The sequence below is a fragment of the Scophthalmus maximus genome, chromosome 20 (genome assembly GCF_022379125.1).
Source record: "Scophthalmus maximus strain ysfricsl-2021 chromosome 20, ASM2237912v1, whole genome shotgun sequence".
NCBI lineage: Eukaryota > Metazoa > Chordata > Actinopteri > Pleuronectiformes > Scophthalmidae > Scophthalmus > Scophthalmus maximus.
In genome coordinates this window covers 15087177-15105681 of record NC_061534.1, presented here as the reverse complement: position 1 = coordinate 15105681, position 18505 = coordinate 15087177, and the positions used below count along the sequence as shown (strand labels likewise).

Sequence of the window (18505 nt, the reverse complement as noted above, 5' to 3'; positions counted from 1 at the left end):
ATGCTCTCATATGCAGCGTTTTCAAACACTGATCCGAGTGTTGTGGTTTATCTGGTTTGTTTTTTAGAATCAAATTGAAAACGTAATTTAAGTCCGAAAACATCGAATACATTCTCATGAACTATTGCCAGTACAGAAGTGGGCTCTTCAGTTGATCTGATTTGACTGTGTTAATGGGCTTACTCTCCAGTGATGCAGTAAAATTGAGTGACGTCTAATGAATATATGGTTATATTTAGTCTGATCATAACCTAACCCGCATCAAAAACTAATTTTAAAGTGACTCTCAAAAGCAGCCCCATGACTGACGTGGACGGCACTTATGCGACTTATGTGAGGTTCTTGTCGTTCTTGTTTGTTCCTGTGGTTGCTGTCACACATTTTATCAATTAGTGAACTCAGTCAGTGTTCAGTCAGTTGTGAAGCTGTGAATTTGCTTTCTAATAAATTATAGAATTATTTTGTGTTGTTGTTTTCCTAAAATTGCATTTTTGGCGGGAATTTGCTAAGTATTCTTTCTAATTTTATGTTTCTTTTACAGTTTTATTGGAACATTTTTGTTGTTTTCCCTCATGGATAATGAGGATAATGGTAAATAAGAAAACATTTGAAAAAATACTAAGTGGAAAAACCAACAAACATAAAGATAAAGCTGTAAAAATCAGACTGACTGAATACAGGGACAGCCACGATGCTGAAACTCTTATGCGCACAGTCCGAAAGTCTGAGCCAGGTTCTTCTATTGCCTTTGAGTCAGGGAGTCAGTCGAAGGTTTTGGATGTTTCTTCTCGAGTGTAATGGCTTTTATAAAAGTCGGCCTCTGTGAAGCTTGTTCAAATATCTCACTCCAAATTAAAACAGAATATGTCCAGGATATTTCTCAGCAATCAAAGGTTTGCCTGAGGTTCATTCGGAATACGGTGTGAGAGGTCGGAAAGACAATTTTCTTTTTGAAAATGTCTCCAGTTTCACATTTGTCACTTTCTGAGAAAATATTTTTCACATTTCTATTAGGACATTGCTTAAGATACTACTGATTCGGTGTTTCAATGCTGCAGGTCAGAATAATATAATTTTTGTAAATTAATATTGTCTAATTTATGTTTGAATCAGAATCGAATAGTGGATGAACTTGCTTTTTGGTCTAATGGTCTTGAGTCTCGACCGGTCCCTCGGCTGGTGGGTTACATTTCTATTCTGTCTGTTTTTAGAGGTGATACTTGGACAATGATGTGTCAGATGAATTACAACTTCTCAGCCATGCAAGGCATAACGGACTTCCTGGACATTGATTTCGGTTTAGTCTGATGCATTTTACGGCTCAGGAGAAAGATTTACCCATGACACCTTGCTGCTCCAGCTACCACATCACTAGAAGGGGGGGCACCTACTGTAACAGAGGTGAGCCATTACCAACGGTGCTCTGCTGTGAGATCACCAACAGGCTTTTATTTAGAGCGCTGGAGGCTCTCGTGACCCTGGAAACCATAGTAACAGTGTTTGGATATGACAAAGCTGATATGACTGCTTCAAATTCATCATAACTGTACTTTTATTCAAATAATTGTCACCTATTTTGTAATTTTTTTACTTGAAAATGAAAATCACTGCAACATAAAGTAATCTCTATCATGTGAGATGGATGTATTGGTTTTTCTTGATGGTATTGTAGCAGTAATCTCTGACTGCCGTGTCACTCATGCTTGATTTTAACGTGTCAGACCGGGTGAATGCGACAGGATTTATTATCAAAATCCCTTCTCCACGGCTTTGTGACTGATGGATCGTACCTTTCGAACCGTGTGAAGTTGTTTTTAACATGAGTCATTCCTCTTGAGCGATGACTGGAACCTATTTATAGGATGACCTTAATAACTAGAAGTCTTTTGCTGGGTCCAATTAAATAACTGAAAATCAATCATTTGTACGTGTTGGCAGCTCAGTATGCAGCCACAGGATTTGTCGACCAATATGTTGGACACCGTTACCGTTTCGAATCATCAGGGGAAAAACCCAGCCTGTTGCCGTTTCACCTCCGAGGCACCGAAGATGTTGTGCTGCCCATCAGCTGCCTCGCCGTGCAACAGGATATTAAAGCGAGACTGCTCACCGTAGATTCTGTTGCATGGTCTTTTTATGATGATGCTCTAACAACAGATGCTGTCATGAACTACATGGAAGATTATTATTGAGGAGGTTTTTGTCAGTGGTTAACCATATACAGCGATTTTCGACCAGTTTAACTGCTGTTGGCCTCTGACATTTAGGCAATGAGACATATCCTAGTTCTGGTTAACATATTGCGACCATTTTTTGAGAGTGTGAGTACTTTTTACAACTACTTGCACGTGTGCAACCTGCAAAACGAGGGAGCGAGTCTGCCAGTGTAGGCCAATATGTGTTAGAGGGGGAGGGTCTGGTAGTGATTAGTCAACTGCAGGGTCACGTCATCTATACTCGTCGGCGTGTCTCGCTGCCATGGCGTCTAATAGAGGGGTTAAAGTTCTCCATTGCTACGACAAATGTTTGTTAATTCGATTTCAGAGAGGCCAAAATTGCCCGAAATTGTCCCTACTCCCGACTCGGGAGACCCGAGAAACTAAAGTTGTGCTGCCTTAACCAGAACGGCACATTCTTGTATCCTGACATCATCTTCTCTTATGTGACACTGTAAACTCAAAATAAAATGGCACATTGTAATTTATGTAAGTTGTCTATCTATTACAAAAGCATTTATGAGTAATACAGTTAAAATGGGTGAAAATGTTAATAACTGCGTTGCAGGTTGATTGATTTTGATTGATCTCATTCGATTCAGTCCCTCTTTGTGTTCATCACTTGTACAGTTACTGAGATCATCTACTCGCATGACGTGCTCTAGTTTTCAATGCTAGTTTGTTTTCTTCTTGACCCTGCAGTCTCATCTCCTTGATGATGATGTGACTCGGATATTACCTTGTATATTCGTGTATGTAAATGTTAAAGCAAGCATAGACTCAACAGTGTTGCACTTTGCTAGGTGGCACATTTTCACCTTTTGCAAAAGCTGATTCAGCAAGTTTTTGTGCAGCGCTCCACAACACCTCTGATGTCTGAGCTGTACATTCTCATAAATGTTACAGATTTCAATTTGAAAGCTCCACAATTTTTTTTGTTATTAAGTAATGACAAAAAACTTGATTTGTCATAAATATCGAATGACAATGTACAATGTGAATAGTGTTACTCATACTTACAAACCCACAGAGAATTAGGACCTGGGTCTGCGGTCAGCCTCAGCTCGACAGAGCTTTTCATTGTCTGTTTAATTTCAGGTCACTATTTGCTGTTTAGTGTCTTTGATACAATGACAAACACAATTTGAAATGAATAATAACTTCCTCCATATCTGCTGGATGAATTAATAGGCAACTGTCTGCTATATTCTTTCCATGTGGGCTTTGTTAATAAGATGACAGTACATGAATGATAGGGTTGTCTTAACAGCTTGTTGCACTGCTCTCAGGTGGCCAAAAAAATACTTTAGAGCACTTGATGCAATGTAAAATGAAACTTGAGACATATACTTTCAATAATTCCTTTTTGGTATTATAGGCCACATTCACTGTCTGAATGATTGGCAAGTGTCCTTGTGGAGGTGTGATTTAAGTTAAGTCTAAAGTTAACAAAGCCCAGCATTTAAAATAATCAGACGTTGAATGGAAGCTGCTATCAAAGCCATTTGGAAGCTACTGTATCTTGGTCATGATGGAAGATAATTCATGGCTGATCCAAAGGGCACATACATTTTCCTTTGCCAAATAGCTCGTTTAGCAATTGTCACAAACATTTTTCTAGCTATATCGTCCCATTGCTGTTCTGAAAGTCACTATAGATGCTGTGCTGTTTCCTAACTTGAAACTTAGTGCTATGATACTCTGATATATACATTTTTTTTTACCTCAATTATGAAATGTCATCACAAGATGTTACAAGAAAATGTGACAGTTGAGCAGCTTTGGACACGAGCCGCTGCATTAATTGAAATGAGTTGATAAGGTGAAGCTGCACGTTGCTCATTCCAAATCAAGGAACAAGTGATATGACACTGTGCTGTGTTGTACAAATGAAAAGCAGTTGGCACAACTGTTGCAGAGACTGATGTGGGTCCACTTTTCTTCCAACAAGGTAGAAGTGATTTCAAATGAATTCAAGCTGAACAATAGCTGCTCCACTGCGCTGCGAGTTGGTGAAAGTTGTACTGTAGCAGTTGGACATTATTATGAAAACCTTGATGAGTCACCCACCTTCACCCAAAGCCATGAAAAAAATCACTCTGACAAACAGTTTTCAAAAATTAATTCAATACAGTTAGGTCAAGACCATTAAGAGCTTTAAAAAACAGTAAAAGTACTTTAAAATGGATTCTCAAGCTGAGTTAGTGTCGTGAGATGGTCTCTGAAGGAGTCACTTGTCCTCAAGTTCAGTGGAGAGAGGAATGAGGATCTCAACTTGTTTGATGGGAAGTTTTAAGGTAGGGTTTTTGCTCCAAAGATCTATGATTTTGGAGTAAGGTTGTTTCGTTTTTCGTTGTTGTTTTGATTTTACTGCTCTGGCGGGGCCACGACCTCAGGTATATGAGAGCGACTCGCTAACCACTAGGATCAAACCGCGGTGTTGCAGTGCCATCCGCTCGCACGTCTCTTAAGGTGTCGACGAGTGATGTTGACAAACTGCACTGGATGTGTTGTTTTTTGTTGTTTTCAATTTACAGACCCCGGGCTGAGCCGGAAACCCAGATTTTTTTTTCAACTCACAAATGTTCCACTCCACTGGATGTTTACGCACATTTGGAGCAGAGGAAATTGTCTAACTTCCTGAAAATGTTGGATTTACGTCTCATTGACTGTCAGTCAGAGGTTTCCGTTTCCGACAAACACATGCCCTCTGTACTCTCCGATTTATTCTATTCTGCAAAAATTCAAATATAACGTCAATAACAAGGTTATCGAGAGGATTTTTTATCAGATGAAAAGAAAATGGCTGAAGTAACAGGGCAGTAAATACATTTTTTTGTGGTTTGTTTTTGTACTCTATTCCTGCTGCTCTACATCCTCTTCTGCTCCAGATCCTGCCTCAGCCACTGGTGCTGTAGTTAATGCAATGTTTGGTGTCATCTGCAGTGGCTCTTTGCTACATACACAGTAATAAAGAATTCATTGGCATCCTAAATGAGTGAGTGAGTTAGGCAGCAGCAGAGTGTCTCCCACTCCTGCTCTGACTCTTGTCATTCCAGGTTTAACAGCAGTTAGTCGTCACAGTTATTGTTGCTGACTCATTGTAAGCACGAGAAAAATAAAATTTCTTTTTACAGTGTGCTGGGAAAATCATTTCTCCTCAATTGCCACGCAGTATTTCATCCTCAGACAATCTTCTGCCAGTGAGCCACTGATGCATTCATCTTACTGATATCTTGGTGATTTGACAGTTGAGGATCTGCAAAGATACGCATGCACAAAATGCATCATGGGGGATTTTACTGAAGACGATCAGTGGACTCTGTGATGTTTTGAATCCCTGCGGGAGAGCGGGCAATCTGTTGCATCATTGTGCTTTATCACTTTGGGTTTCACTATTTGATTCCACACTCAACACTCAAATCCTCCCTGATTTCATGCTTCTGTTTTCCTGCATAGTTGCATTTCATAAACAAATTGCACTGCAAGTTGAATTAAATTTACATTTATATTTATCTATGTTCATTATATGTTGTCCGGTTACCTTCTGTCTCGCTCTGCACTGAATGATGTGGAGTGGCAGTTAGTGGTGCATTATGTTTTTCCTCTTAAAGATGACATCATCCCCGGTCGTGGTGACATCGCATTGTACGGTGCGTGCCTAGTGCTAGCCTCTGTCAAGGTGACTGCGTATGGAGCAGCAGACAAAATGTAAATTTATTGCATTCATTTCTGCTATGTTGCAAGCCACCAGCTGGGGGAGGAGTTGTGGTGGTCGGCGGGGCAGGGGGTTGGGGGTTAAATGTGAATGCATGTGTGTGAAGGAGCAGGGGAGCAAGGGGGGGCGTGTATTAGGGGAGGGAAGAAAGGGTATTGTACTGCCTCCATGCCCTCTGCAAGCAGCTGAGGAGCTCATTTGACAGCTTCAAGGTGGAACGTGGGAAGACCAAAACAAGAACTGTAGCCCCCTCTTTTTTTCCCCCTCCCTTTTTTGTGGGGGGAGAGGAAACCAATCCGTCTCATCCCACTGTGGTGGCTCGGTTTGGCTCTTTGTCAGTGCAAGAGGGGCGGTGGGCAGGCAGGCAGTGTGAACGCATATCATGACCACAACAGAGCAAACGAGCACAGTTCAGCCATGAAAGCCCAGCGGGAGAGGCTGAGAATTCCAGGGCTGACGCTAGAGTGAGTATTTTCCTCCGTTATCCTACCGGGGAGGCAGCTCCTTTGCAGTGTGCAGCTTCCTCTGTCTCTGTGCCATATGTGTGTTGCTTTGAGCTCTGTGCAGTGTTAGCATTAGCAGCAGCAGCAGCAGCATCTGCAGCAGGAAGTCAAAATCCTTCACCGCTAGGCAACAGTGGCTTACTTGTGTTTGTGTGTGCGTGTGTGCTCACGCATTCATGTATTCATGCACGTGCGGGGTGATAGACAGATAACGTGTCACGCAAAGGAGTGTCGCAGCCGCACAAAGTGCTTTATTTGCTGGGGTGACGCACATGCACAGACACACTCATAGGAAACACACACATGCTCACCTGTGATGAGTCTCGTGCCACTGTTGGTTGGATGTGATTGATAAGGTTAAAAGCAGTGCATCACTAACGGCTGTATGTTAACGTGGCAGGTTTCCCCTTTCCATCACACCCTCAGACGTTTGTTTGACTTGATGCATTGATTTATGTAGGTCAACAAGGCATTTGTTATGGTTCCCTCAATTAAAAACCTGAATTTGAGAGACTGATGAGTTGTAAACATGATCATAATACAGTGTTTTTCATTAAACAACGTCCTGTATTTTTCTTATGATCAACAAAATCCCATAAAAAGACCGCAACCAACAATGAATTTATTTGACTCTCAATACTTCCCAACCTCCCCACCGTGTCTGTGACACCCCAAGCCCATTTTTTCTTACTTAAGATGTCAATTTTTGTCTTAAAAAAAATTAAATAATATTCTGTAGCAGCTGGCCACTGTAGCTTAAAGCAAACATTTCTCAAACAGGAGTAAACAGTGGATTGATTCATTGGGGACTATTTTCATCATTAATCCAGATTTGGTTCTTTAGTAAGTATTTACTGCAGCAGCAGGGTGCATTGTAGGATTGAATCCAAACAATTACTATGCCTATAATAAAGGAACATGAACCCAGTGTTCTTTTTTTTCAATCGTGTCAGCTCCAACAATGGAGCTCTGTGGCACAGAGAAATAAGAGATTGCAGGATTTTGGATTTAAAGACAACACTTGTGAAAGGGATCAGTTCAACGTTGGTTTGATACATAGAATATAGAAAAAAGGATTTTCACTGCAGTAAAGGTTACTCACCTTGACATGACCCAATGCTCTGCAGTGCCACTGCTGAAAGTCTGGTTTAATGAGCTCAATACGTAGCATCACATAGGTAACTGTCTGAAGTGAGGACTTTCTATATGATTTGAACATTGGGAAGAACCACTGTTCCCAGCATTTAGTGCAGGCTGTAAAATTAGGTTAATCTGTAACTTCCTTCATGGTCTCCAGCATTTTAGCAAGTGGGCTTGTTTGTCTCCTTTAATTTTAAGATAAGAAAAGTTCCCCCATAGGCAAATTGATTCTGGACTCTGTCCTGCAGTTCTGCAGAAGATACAATCGTACAGATGTTGTAAAAATATCATGCTATCACGTGGTAATGGAGAAAAAAATAACTGAACTACACAACCTTTCCATAAACCATTTTTTTCATGCATTGAAATAGTGAATGGGGACACACATCCACAATGTCAAACAAATATTGCAGAACCAAACAAATGCCTTGGGAACCTGCTCTTTACACACAATTTCAGTTCATCTGACAGGGAATATTTACTCTTTGTGATGCTGCTGTCTTCATGTAGACACATGTCAGAGAGGGGCTAGGTAATCATATCTGTGTGTGTATGTGTGTGTGAGATAAAAGACAACTATTCACTTCAGTCCATTTAACTTGCAGCCTCACTCCCCGAAGCTTGAGCCCCACTCCCACTAGTCCTTGCAGCCCGTGCAGCCCACTGCACGCGTTTCATTTTTGGAGGTAAGCAAGAGCTCTTAAACCGAAGCAATTTTGTTTTAGAAAGGCCTGTTGGTGCATGTTCGAGTCAGTCCTGTGCTCATCTGTCAAGGCAGCAACGGGTTACTCAGTTTGCCCTCCCCAAAATTATAATCATCCGTCATGGAAATAAATGCCTTTGGAAAAAAAAAAGGAAAAAAAGGGGGACACGGCACTTATATAATGTTGATAGTTTCACCCCTTCCCCCATCTTGCCCCCTCTCTGTTCTGGGGTTTATGCTCCTCTTTCATGTGCTAAGTAGGATTTGTGGCATTTGAAATACATCAAAGTGAAGAATGGTCTCAATCTGTTTGAATCCCAACTGGATTGATTCATTTACGAACGAACAGCGTTTAAAAAACGGTAAAAGCTAGTTTTAGATTTTCTCAGCGACCGTTTGATTTTCCAAGCTCATTTTTTAAATCTAAACTATTTTCTGATTTAGAATTTGGAGCCACTGTGTGTCACTGAAATAGAAATTGCTCCGAGGAGTATCGTGCATCGGGGATGTCTGAGACGGCATGTTCTCTCTTCCAAACTCTACATTTCAGCCGCCAAGAAGCTCTGAATCTGTCTTTTGTTCACTTTCAAATGGGTCATTAAGGTGGAGGCCATGTAGTTGTTGTTCTAGACTGGTTGGTGGTGTTATGCTGGTGTTCATGTAATTACCGGATTGTCAGATAAATGGTTCAAAAGGTCGCCTATGATCCATTGTCTTTTAATGATATGACAAACTAGTGCAGTCTGCATTTTCTGTATATTTGACTGATGTTAATCACACGCAAATATAATCTGCATCATCAGAGGAAGTACCAGTATGTATAGATAAAGTTGGGGTATATGTTTCATGAAATGTATTTAACCTCATGTCAATTTTTAGAAACCTTCTGCAGCCACAACTTCTCATAACAGTCCAACTGGAATTGTTTTGCTTAAAGCACCAAAAGAAAAAAAACTGGACCATTAAAAAATGATAATCTCATGGTACAAGAATCGTGTATAGGTCCAACTGATGAAGAGAAGAGCCCGAGTCTGTGCTTTCTGTCAGGTTTGGTTCGTTTTGTTCGGGCTGCTTCTGATGCTGATTTTTTTTCCAAGAGAAATATTTGGTTTTAAAATTTTATTTTTTTTCCTTCCATCTCATTCAAAACACTCAGTGTTGAGAGACTTTTCTGTATCAATGAATAGCATGAAACACCCACCCATGTCACCTCTGATCTCCTCTTGTTCTGCTTCAGCTTTCATACAGAGTCAAGTGCAGCAGGCATTTAAATGAGTCAGCTCCATAGAGACTTTTTTTGTTTTTTTATTCCATCCATGTACAACGCACACGGTTTGGTACTGCAAAGATATGTATCACGATCAGAGGCGAGAAGCGCGGTTCACTTTGCGTTATCCTACACCATTATTCAACTACATTGTGGGACCGTCTACGTGACCTTCAGATAGTAGCGACTGCTACGGTTATTTCTTTCAGGTGTTGACTTCCTCCGCCAAGGAGGTTGTGTTTTTGTACCCATTAGTTTGTAGGACACAGGCCAAGAAAAAAACCATTAAGTTCTGTCAAGGATCCAGGATTTTCTTTTCACTTTCTTTAAAATTTTGAGATTGGACATTTCTACAGCTTTTCCAAGGAATAAAGCATGGATCTTGCTGGAAAAAAAAGGGTATCCTATTTGGTGCCACTTGATTGAGCTTAGGGGAATGTTGGGTAGAGGTATGGGCTCTGTTGAATTTTCTCTTTTTTCATTTCTCAAGCAGATTACCATCTAAATGACATTTGTATATTTATTACATGAATATAAAGTTATGAAACTGACAACTTCGCTACATACTAAATTAAAGATAATCTGTTCTGCGCTGTGCACAGCTCTGTACCCAGTGTGAATGTTCAGGGTGAAATCATTACACTTAACACTTTACAAGTAACATAATCCACTGCTGTGAGAGAGCTTGGACGATAGTTGCGCACTGTGAAAAGTCCCAAGAAGCAAGCAGAGCGGCAAGATATACATATACCATGGCTTACAAAGGAAGTGCGCACACACACACACAGTAAATCAGACGGTCTGTTGTTAAACACTGACTGTCCAAAAACCTCGTACGAATAACTTAGCGGAGAGATCAATTATTGGTTTAACCTTTATCAGGTGGGCAGAAACGTGATGACGTACAGTAAATGGAAAACTGTTCGCAGTTAACCAACTTACTGTACAAGGTGATAATATGTCAATGCTTTTTTAATGGTGTGTTTTAGATGCCCCCAAGTGGCCCAAAAATAGTTTATCGCATGTTGAAAATTACATGGAACATCCACACGAAGCAAGTAATAGTCCAGGCGAGCTCTTGAAAAGCCGTCTACTGTAACTCATCATTTATTTAGGTAGACAGTGATTTAATATGATATTCTAACCTTTAACAGGATTTATGAAGGATAACAAAATGGTTCTTGCGCTAATTACTACGCTGCCAATAATAACATTTTATCTATGGTCAATCATTGTGGTAGAGGCTCGTCTGATAATAACAATTATTATTTTTTATTATTTCCGTATGTATATGTGTAAAAATATTGGTTTTGATTTCCCAAAACTACCAGTAAAACAGGCGGAAGTGAGTGAGAGGACAGTAACCCACATTTTGTGCCTGTGTAGCCTGACTTCCCTATTCATGCTGCTCTATGGAGGTTTGACTTTGAACCATTGTTACTAATGTGGAACAGAGAAACAGAGCAGAGCCATAATTAGAGTGAAGGCTGTCACACTGGCCTGTAGGGAGACGGACTGAGCCACTCTGATGGAAGACACACACACGCACACACACACACACACACACACAGACTTTATACTGACAAAAATGGTTTCTGATAAAATTTTATTACAGGAGAGGAACATGTAAGTAGAACCAGCCGTTATGTTCTGTTCCCTCTTTTGTTGATTTCGATCTCTGTCTCTTCTCTTCGATCTCTGGCCTTTGATTCCCTTTCAGTGCATATGAAAAGTGATTGGACTCATTTGCAGCATCCTGATGGTCCTCAGGTCTGACTGTGCGCTTCCTTAGAGAAGCATTTAGCCAGCTCTTTAGTGTCATGTCTTTATATCAAATACTCATATTTAAGCGTTAATTATTATTATAAATTATAATTTTTCAATTAATTGATAAATAATTTGGTCTATAAAGTGTCAGAAAGTGTGAGACTAAGACAGTCGGTGGATTTTTATTGTATGAATTATTTATAAAAAATGACCCAAACCATCATTTGATTATCAAAAGTGTTCCCCACTCATTTTCTTCCTACTAACTACTGGTTTCAGCTCCTGTTGAGACCCTGCGGATGTTAAATCTGTCGAAGGTGGTGGCAGCAAAAAATGAGACCTTCACATTATTGGCAATTGTTTTTTTTAGAGTTGAATTATCTTTGTCTTATTTGCTCATATGAGGTCACTGCCTACATCTATTTCTGTTATGACAAGAATCTTAGATAAGACAGGTTTGTGAAAGTAACATGTGCTTTATTGGTACTTGCTCCAACAATCATGTGATTACATCAACCTCTGCAAACACACAGTGTTTTTCTTATCAACGCTCTAGAGACAAATTATTGCAGCACAGCCAATTGTCTCTTTGCTGAACTTTGCTCTCTCCTGTGGAGAATAGTCATTGGATAGAAGTAATCAATGCCTCAGTACTAAGGTTAGATTCTTTGTTAGAGGATTATTACGGTTCGTCTGGTCTGGAATCTGTTTTGTTCGTAGCCCTGACAGCTACTGTAAAAATGTGTCTGTACGCTTTGCTCCCCACAGGCTACTGTCAAGAGCTGACCCTGAAACTCACACATACACGCAGGGCGTGAAGATCAAATTCATCACCGAACTGACGAAAGACCCGTTTTTGTGTTATGCGTGCATGTGCAGGCATAAGTACGGCTCAGAGTTCCTTTTTGGAAAGGTCAGGTTTATCATTATGAAAGCCAACCTCATTTTTAGATCAATACTATTATAATTCTGTGTATGGCAAACTATGATCAAAGTTCTGTTCTGCGTGTTTCCCAGTAGTCGCTTGTGTCTGGCTGCTTATCTGCAGATAGAGTCAATAAGAAAACACGAGTCGAGGATCAAAGGTGATGAAGTTGAGGTGAGGCTCCCGTCAAATGAATGGACTGTGTCTGCAGGGAGCAGCTGAGGGACGGATTTATGCGGTTGCGGAAGAAATCCATGCGGAAGCGCATCATTTCCATTTCAAATAGGTCCTGCTTAATACACTGACCCACCAGACTTTTGGAGGGGTGCCAGTTTTGTGAGAGAGGCGAATGTACAGCAGCATCTGCCGATGATGCAGTGCCGCCCCCCCCCCCCCTCGCAGGATGTGAAGTGGTAGATGCCTGTTACATGATATGAAGCATGTTGAGTGAAGGGAGCAGGATGAGTGTTTGGGATACAGAACGCAGTCGCAGTGAGATGGGAAAACAAAAAGTCAGCTGGTATTAGGTGTCATATCCCCCCCAACAGTGGAGGCTGTCAACGCCTGACCTGAATCAGACGCAGTGTACCTTTCAGGATCCCTCTTGGATTACTTTTTTTTCATTTGAGGACAGAGGAGGTCGGCGTGTCCTCTCTGCCAGTGTGTTTATGCCGCAGCTGGCTGCAGATGTGCCTGTGCAGAGGAAGTTTGGACCTAAGGAGAGCTGTTATAGGAGTACTTGTCAGGACTGCTGTCGCTTCTCCTCGCTCGGTCTTCAAAAGCCCCTTTTGCATCTTCCTCTCTGGCATGACTCGGACACAATGTCAGATTCTAGTCTGTGGACCGTACTGTCCAACTTTAACATGCCACATTTCTTTAGTGGAGCCCGTCTGCGCCGGTCGAAGAGGTAAACACACGTTTTTATCTTTACAAACTGTTATTTGTTGCAGAATTCCGTTTCTGTGTCCCACATATGAATTGATATACAAGTGCATTGGAACATGCGTTGTGCAGCAGTGAGTGGCAGGAGGGATGTTTTTACCTCTTTTTACCGTCCGTAAGCTGAGCTGTTTTATGAGGCCAGCGTGAATAAGGAGCTGGGTGTTCCCTGCTCTTCTATTGTGTATTATTTGCTTTGTGAGTTAAAGGGTGATTGGATGTTTGTTGTTGAGGCAGTGTCATGTTCTTTAAACATGATTTCCTTTTTTTTATGTCAGTTGTTACCCCCATTTATTAACATGTGAAAAGTGGAAAAGCTGATTGTTCTTTTATATTGCTGTGACTAGTTGTCGTCGATGTTTCTGTCCATGACAAGAAAACTGTATACTGTAGTTTTTACAAAATGCTGCCTGAGGAAATGTAGTTGTTCCTACTGTGCCACAATTTTTTTTCATGTTTTTTAACAACATTTCTCACATTGTCAGATTCAAAACATGTTTTATTGCTTGGTGCAGAGACACTGGTTTATAGCTAAACCACTTAATCCCAGTTTTTTGTATATAGTGGGACTGCAGTATTTGGTGAAGCTCATATAACTGATATTTATTTTTAATCTCTGCCCTGACCTATTTTATAGTGTAGAACAGCTTAACATGAAAATACTGCCTGCTTTTGGACATCTTGCACTAGTGCATGTTTCTTTCCATTTGAAATCCACTGTCTGATCTGTTACTGTGTAGATATTGATAAGTGAAGCTTTTTGCTGTAAAAGTAGACTCGGAGAAACCACGGTTGGGGTTTTCTTATTAGAATCATGAATGAATATAAAGATGGTCAAATAATTGATTCAATTTACTACAGACATTGACATGTAGTTGAAAGTTTCATTGCAGATGTCCAGAGATTCCCTAATCTGATGTCAAATCAACTGTAAAAATCTCTTACCCCTTAAAATGATTTGCATGTTGTTGTTTTTTTACCCCATGTCATTACAATATCCCCCTACCTCAATCTTGCATTGAAATTATGATAAGAATACTTTGATATGATTAAATGCTATTTGACCCTGGTTTTCATAATCAAAACACAATGAATTCAATAACTAAAAAGCTGACACAGTTGTATGTATGACAGGGTACACTAATAAAAAGTACACTAAGATGTAGAACCGGTGTGCAACTTTTTATCCATGTTACCATCATTTGCCAGTTTAACTATGTCATGCACCATATCCACAAAATCAACAAGAAACTTGACAAAGCTGAGTCTCTGTGGGGCAAAGTCATCTTCAGACGTGGAAACTGGCAGTGGCCTAAAGTAAACAGCTGTCTTCAGTGGCTACAAAAATGATCTGCACTGCTTTTTACCCAAGCGGCAAGTTATTAAATACTATTAATAGAGCGCTGTGTGTCACATCTTTGACTTTGGGTTCGTCAGCACAGAGCAGTAATTTATGTGGCAGTGGGCTTTGTCAGCTCACCTGACAGTTCTGACGAAAGAGCAGAACTTTCTGAAGTAAAAGAAAAAAAAAGATGAAGATTCATCATGGCTTTTTGTTTACACGGGTCAGGATCAGACATTTCAGATTCATCCAGATTCAGATTTCAGTTGTATATCAAAGGTTTTTTAAATCTATTTTTGCCTCTTCACGTACCCAAAATAAATATGCACTCTGAAATCTAAGACATTGACTCTGACAGATTCAGATTACTTTGTAATGATAAAGACTTGAAGTAATGTAGGTCAGTAAGTCTGAGGTAAAAGTAGAACGAGTGCTGTTTAATATTTTGACCATGATGTATGTATGTAACCTATCTATAACTTAAATATAGACTATCTTTGATGGAGTATCTTTAGTCACAAAAAAAGCTCTGTCGTCAGGCTCGTTGGAGATTTCATGTGTTAAGCAACAATGGTTTCTGAGGTTTGTGGGTTTAGCATACAAGCAAGACTGTTAAACCTCCTATGGATCTGTTCCAGGAATCTCACACATCTGCAGCACAGCATACAACACTGGCCTACTTTCTCGCTATCATCTTCGCCCAGGGCTTCTTCATCCCCCGTTTTAAGCCTTGCTGTACCACCACGGTATCACTCAGCCTTTGTGGCCACTGAGGTGCCTCCACCAGAGCTCAGCTTAGCATCAGATGTGAAGCAGACGACCCGCATGCCATCGTAACCTGTAAAGTAATCTATTTCATTGTCTCCATGAGCGGCACTCACCTCTCTCATAGGGGCTTTGATGGTTCCAACAGTGGGGATGGATGGTGAGAGGGCGAAGCAACAGGAGGGTTGATTGGGCAGCAGCGTGGCATTCTCTTGGCCTAATCCACAGTGAGAGTATAAATAGACCTCGTTAAAAGTGATCCTCTTTGACTGAGCACCTGTGTACCAGATATTATTCACCCCCTCCCCACCGTGATAAAGGAATCACGACGCGTCTACGCTGCTGATTGCAGGCGTTAGCCCTAAAACACAGTTGAATAAACAAGGTTTCTAGTCAAAATAGGGTTTTCCCCCTCTGATTCATGGAGATGAAAGCTGTGGCTCTGGAGATAAGAGTGGCTCGTCCACTCATCTGAAGGTCGGTGGTTGTTAATACTAGATAAGTGCCATATAAATGAGGGCCATCAACAGGACTGCAGGGAAGCCAAAGTAGCTTGCCATATTTGTCATATTCATAACTGGTGTTTCCTACAGTAAGGTAAAGGTGAACATTTCCTTCTGATTTGTTTTGAATTGCAACTGACTGGTTTTCCTCTATTCAAATCTTCTACAGTTATGTGAACCTTTGATACAAAGGCTCTTATCCTCACGCGAACACGCATCAAAATGCAAAGTTGTCAAAAACCTGCTGGCAAGTTATCTTTCATTGTGAGCAGCACCCATCGCATTGAACCTTCAATCCAGAAACCAATCCCATCTACCTGACGATCATTTCTTTTTTTGAATATACAAATACCAGATATTTGCTCTGCAACTCTGAAGATAATCACAAATGTCGTCCTATCATTTACAATCATAGAAGCACCGAGTCATGGTAACCACTGATTGGTTAATACTCTGTCTCTGCATATTTGTTTGTCATCTATTCATCACCACATCAAGACATCAGTAGGTGGCTTATTGCTCAGTCATTTAGCAGGAGCTATGCTCCCCGTGTCCACTGATATTTCCTGTCATTGCTGAATCGATGAATAAAATTTGTCAGAAATGTGTCCGTAGATAATCAACACCAGCATGAACACAACAATCATCCAAAGGCCCCAGTGGAATCGTGCTGCTGTTCCAGACTTTTCATGTGTCCACTCTGATTTTAAAACAGAGGGAGAGTTTATCACACTGAATGGATTCATAAACTCATAAATATTATAGCTTAATTATAATTCAATGAAGATTATTTGATTCCCGAAATAATCCCTGACAGGGTTTTACTTTCTTATTATATCTCTACAGCTCGAATAACACAAGGAGACTGTGATGATAAATGATAAAAAAAAACTAAATATGTTTTATTAGAAATACAATCCACACACTGATCAATATTTCACATGGTCATGAATGAACAGTTAAGTGTGATTGATGACATCACAAATTAACTTAACAGAAACAGTCTGACATCACTTCTATTCATCATAGTTTAATCATCGTCAGACAAAAGGGCAAACCTTTTCACTCATTGGTAAACTTGATAAATTCTTGTGATTATTTGCATTACATTTTTAGGCTGTCTTTAGATTTTGAAAAATATTTTGAGTGGTTCTTTTCTGCTTTAGTTGTTTGATCAGATTTTTTTCATTTCACTTTGCAGAATGTCACTTTTACATGTCCCTTAAATGAAATTGACCTGCACATATCAGTTTTTCTTTACTTATCATATTAAAAACTTTATTCATGGTTCTAACGATGTTTCTTGTAAGTAACGATTACGCTTCTTCCACACAAACGCGCTCGTAACCAGATAAACCCGGGTTGACTGAGACCGTTGATAACCAGCTCTGTCGCACAAGTGATCAGGATGGTCAGTGTTAGGTTAAGTCAAGCCAGATAAGGAAAACATATCCTCCTGGGTATGTTGAACTGTCTTCGTTGTACAGGCAACAGAACATAACTTTAAATTACAACCCAGCACTATTAGCGCTGCAGCAGCTATAAAGAATGAATACAGGGTCACTTTCAAATTTTTATTCTTTTTGATATCGCTGCTGGTGTAGTAACATTCATTTTCACGTCAAGCTGTGTGAGCATAAGAATCAAGGATTTGCTATAAGCACGTGGATGATTTTGATAAGCTGATTAGTTTCCTAAACACAGAGGTGCCACTGATACTAATGAATTTAAATGTAGCCTTGACTTAAAAAAACCCTAACAAGGTAAAACCTGATAAGTGTGGGAAATAGCTTTCACCTATCAGAGATCATATGCCGTTTTCATGTGTAGTAGTAATATCTTTATCCGACATGGTCACGTCATCATCCAACAACTGGAATACTCTCAAAGCACCATTACTTCTGGCATGGCACACATAACTGTAAGGGTTATGATATGCACATGGGTATCTGCTCTTATTTAAAAACACTGACCAGCCCTTCGGTGGTGCTGATGTGACAGAGGCTTTGAGGACTCTGCGGTGTCACCTGTATGAGCGGCACTGCAGCAGTGTTGACAAAGAGATGAAGGCCGCTGGCTCACACATTTCTGCATCACTGCATGTGTATCTGATCTTTCTGTGTGACAGGAGAGCTCTGTGTCTCCCTCTCTCTCTATGGATGGTTGTTATGAATCCGTCACTGTAGCAAAGGATCCTGTAGCTGTGCAGCTCTGTGTTTTTGCATATCATAAAATGCCTTTTTATCTTCTAGGTTAAATATCCAGCTTTAGCTATTTAGCTTTTTATGTTGTTTGTATAACACACTGGATTCAAATTATTATTGAATACCATCTTAAACCTATCAGTTGGAAATGGTTCAGTTCTCTGAGGAGGTTATGTAAGGGGATGTGACTGACCTTGAAACAAATTCATGTTCTTCAGGCTCTATACGTTTCCTCTGACACACTCTAATTTGAAAGTATAAACCCAAGACTAATTGGGACATTGAAATCTGTCTGCTTTAATGTTGAAATATTTCATATTTCACTCAAGGTTAAAAGCTAGGCTGGATTCATGAGTCACGGTGGCTATTTGTGAGTCACAAGGCCTGTGTTAATGTGACCATCAAACAACAGCGTTAACAGAGATTCATCCTCCGACGACCACGCATGTCTGAATTTCATGGCAGTGGTCGAATTGTTGAGGCATTTTAGTCTGACTCATGGACTGACCTACA

At 40.3% G+C, this 18505-nt stretch overlaps 1 protein-coding gene across 14 annotated transcripts in view; it reads left to right on the top strand.

The window, feature by feature from the left end:
• The window catches only part of mast4 (microtubule associated serine/threonine kinase family member 4), a 96256-nt gene that overhangs the window by 45464 nt on the left and 32287 nt on the right, over positions 1-18505 (top strand). For 2 of the 14 annotated variants that reach the window (XM_035607700.2, XM_035607698.2), the window contains exons 1-2: positions 6094-6398; positions 8183-8263. The exons of 9 other annotated variants lie outside the window; for them this stretch is intronic. In XM_035607700.2, the coding sequence (XP_035463593.2) occupies positions 6352-6398; positions 8183-8263 (128 nt within the window). In that variant the 5' untranslated portion in view covers positions 6094-6351. Of the gene's footprint in view, positions 1-6093; positions 6399-8182; positions 8264-12673; positions 13147-18505 lie in introns of those variants that run through there. 3 more of the 14 variants (XM_035607702.2, XM_035607696.2, XM_035607697.2) reach the window with 3 other exon arrangements.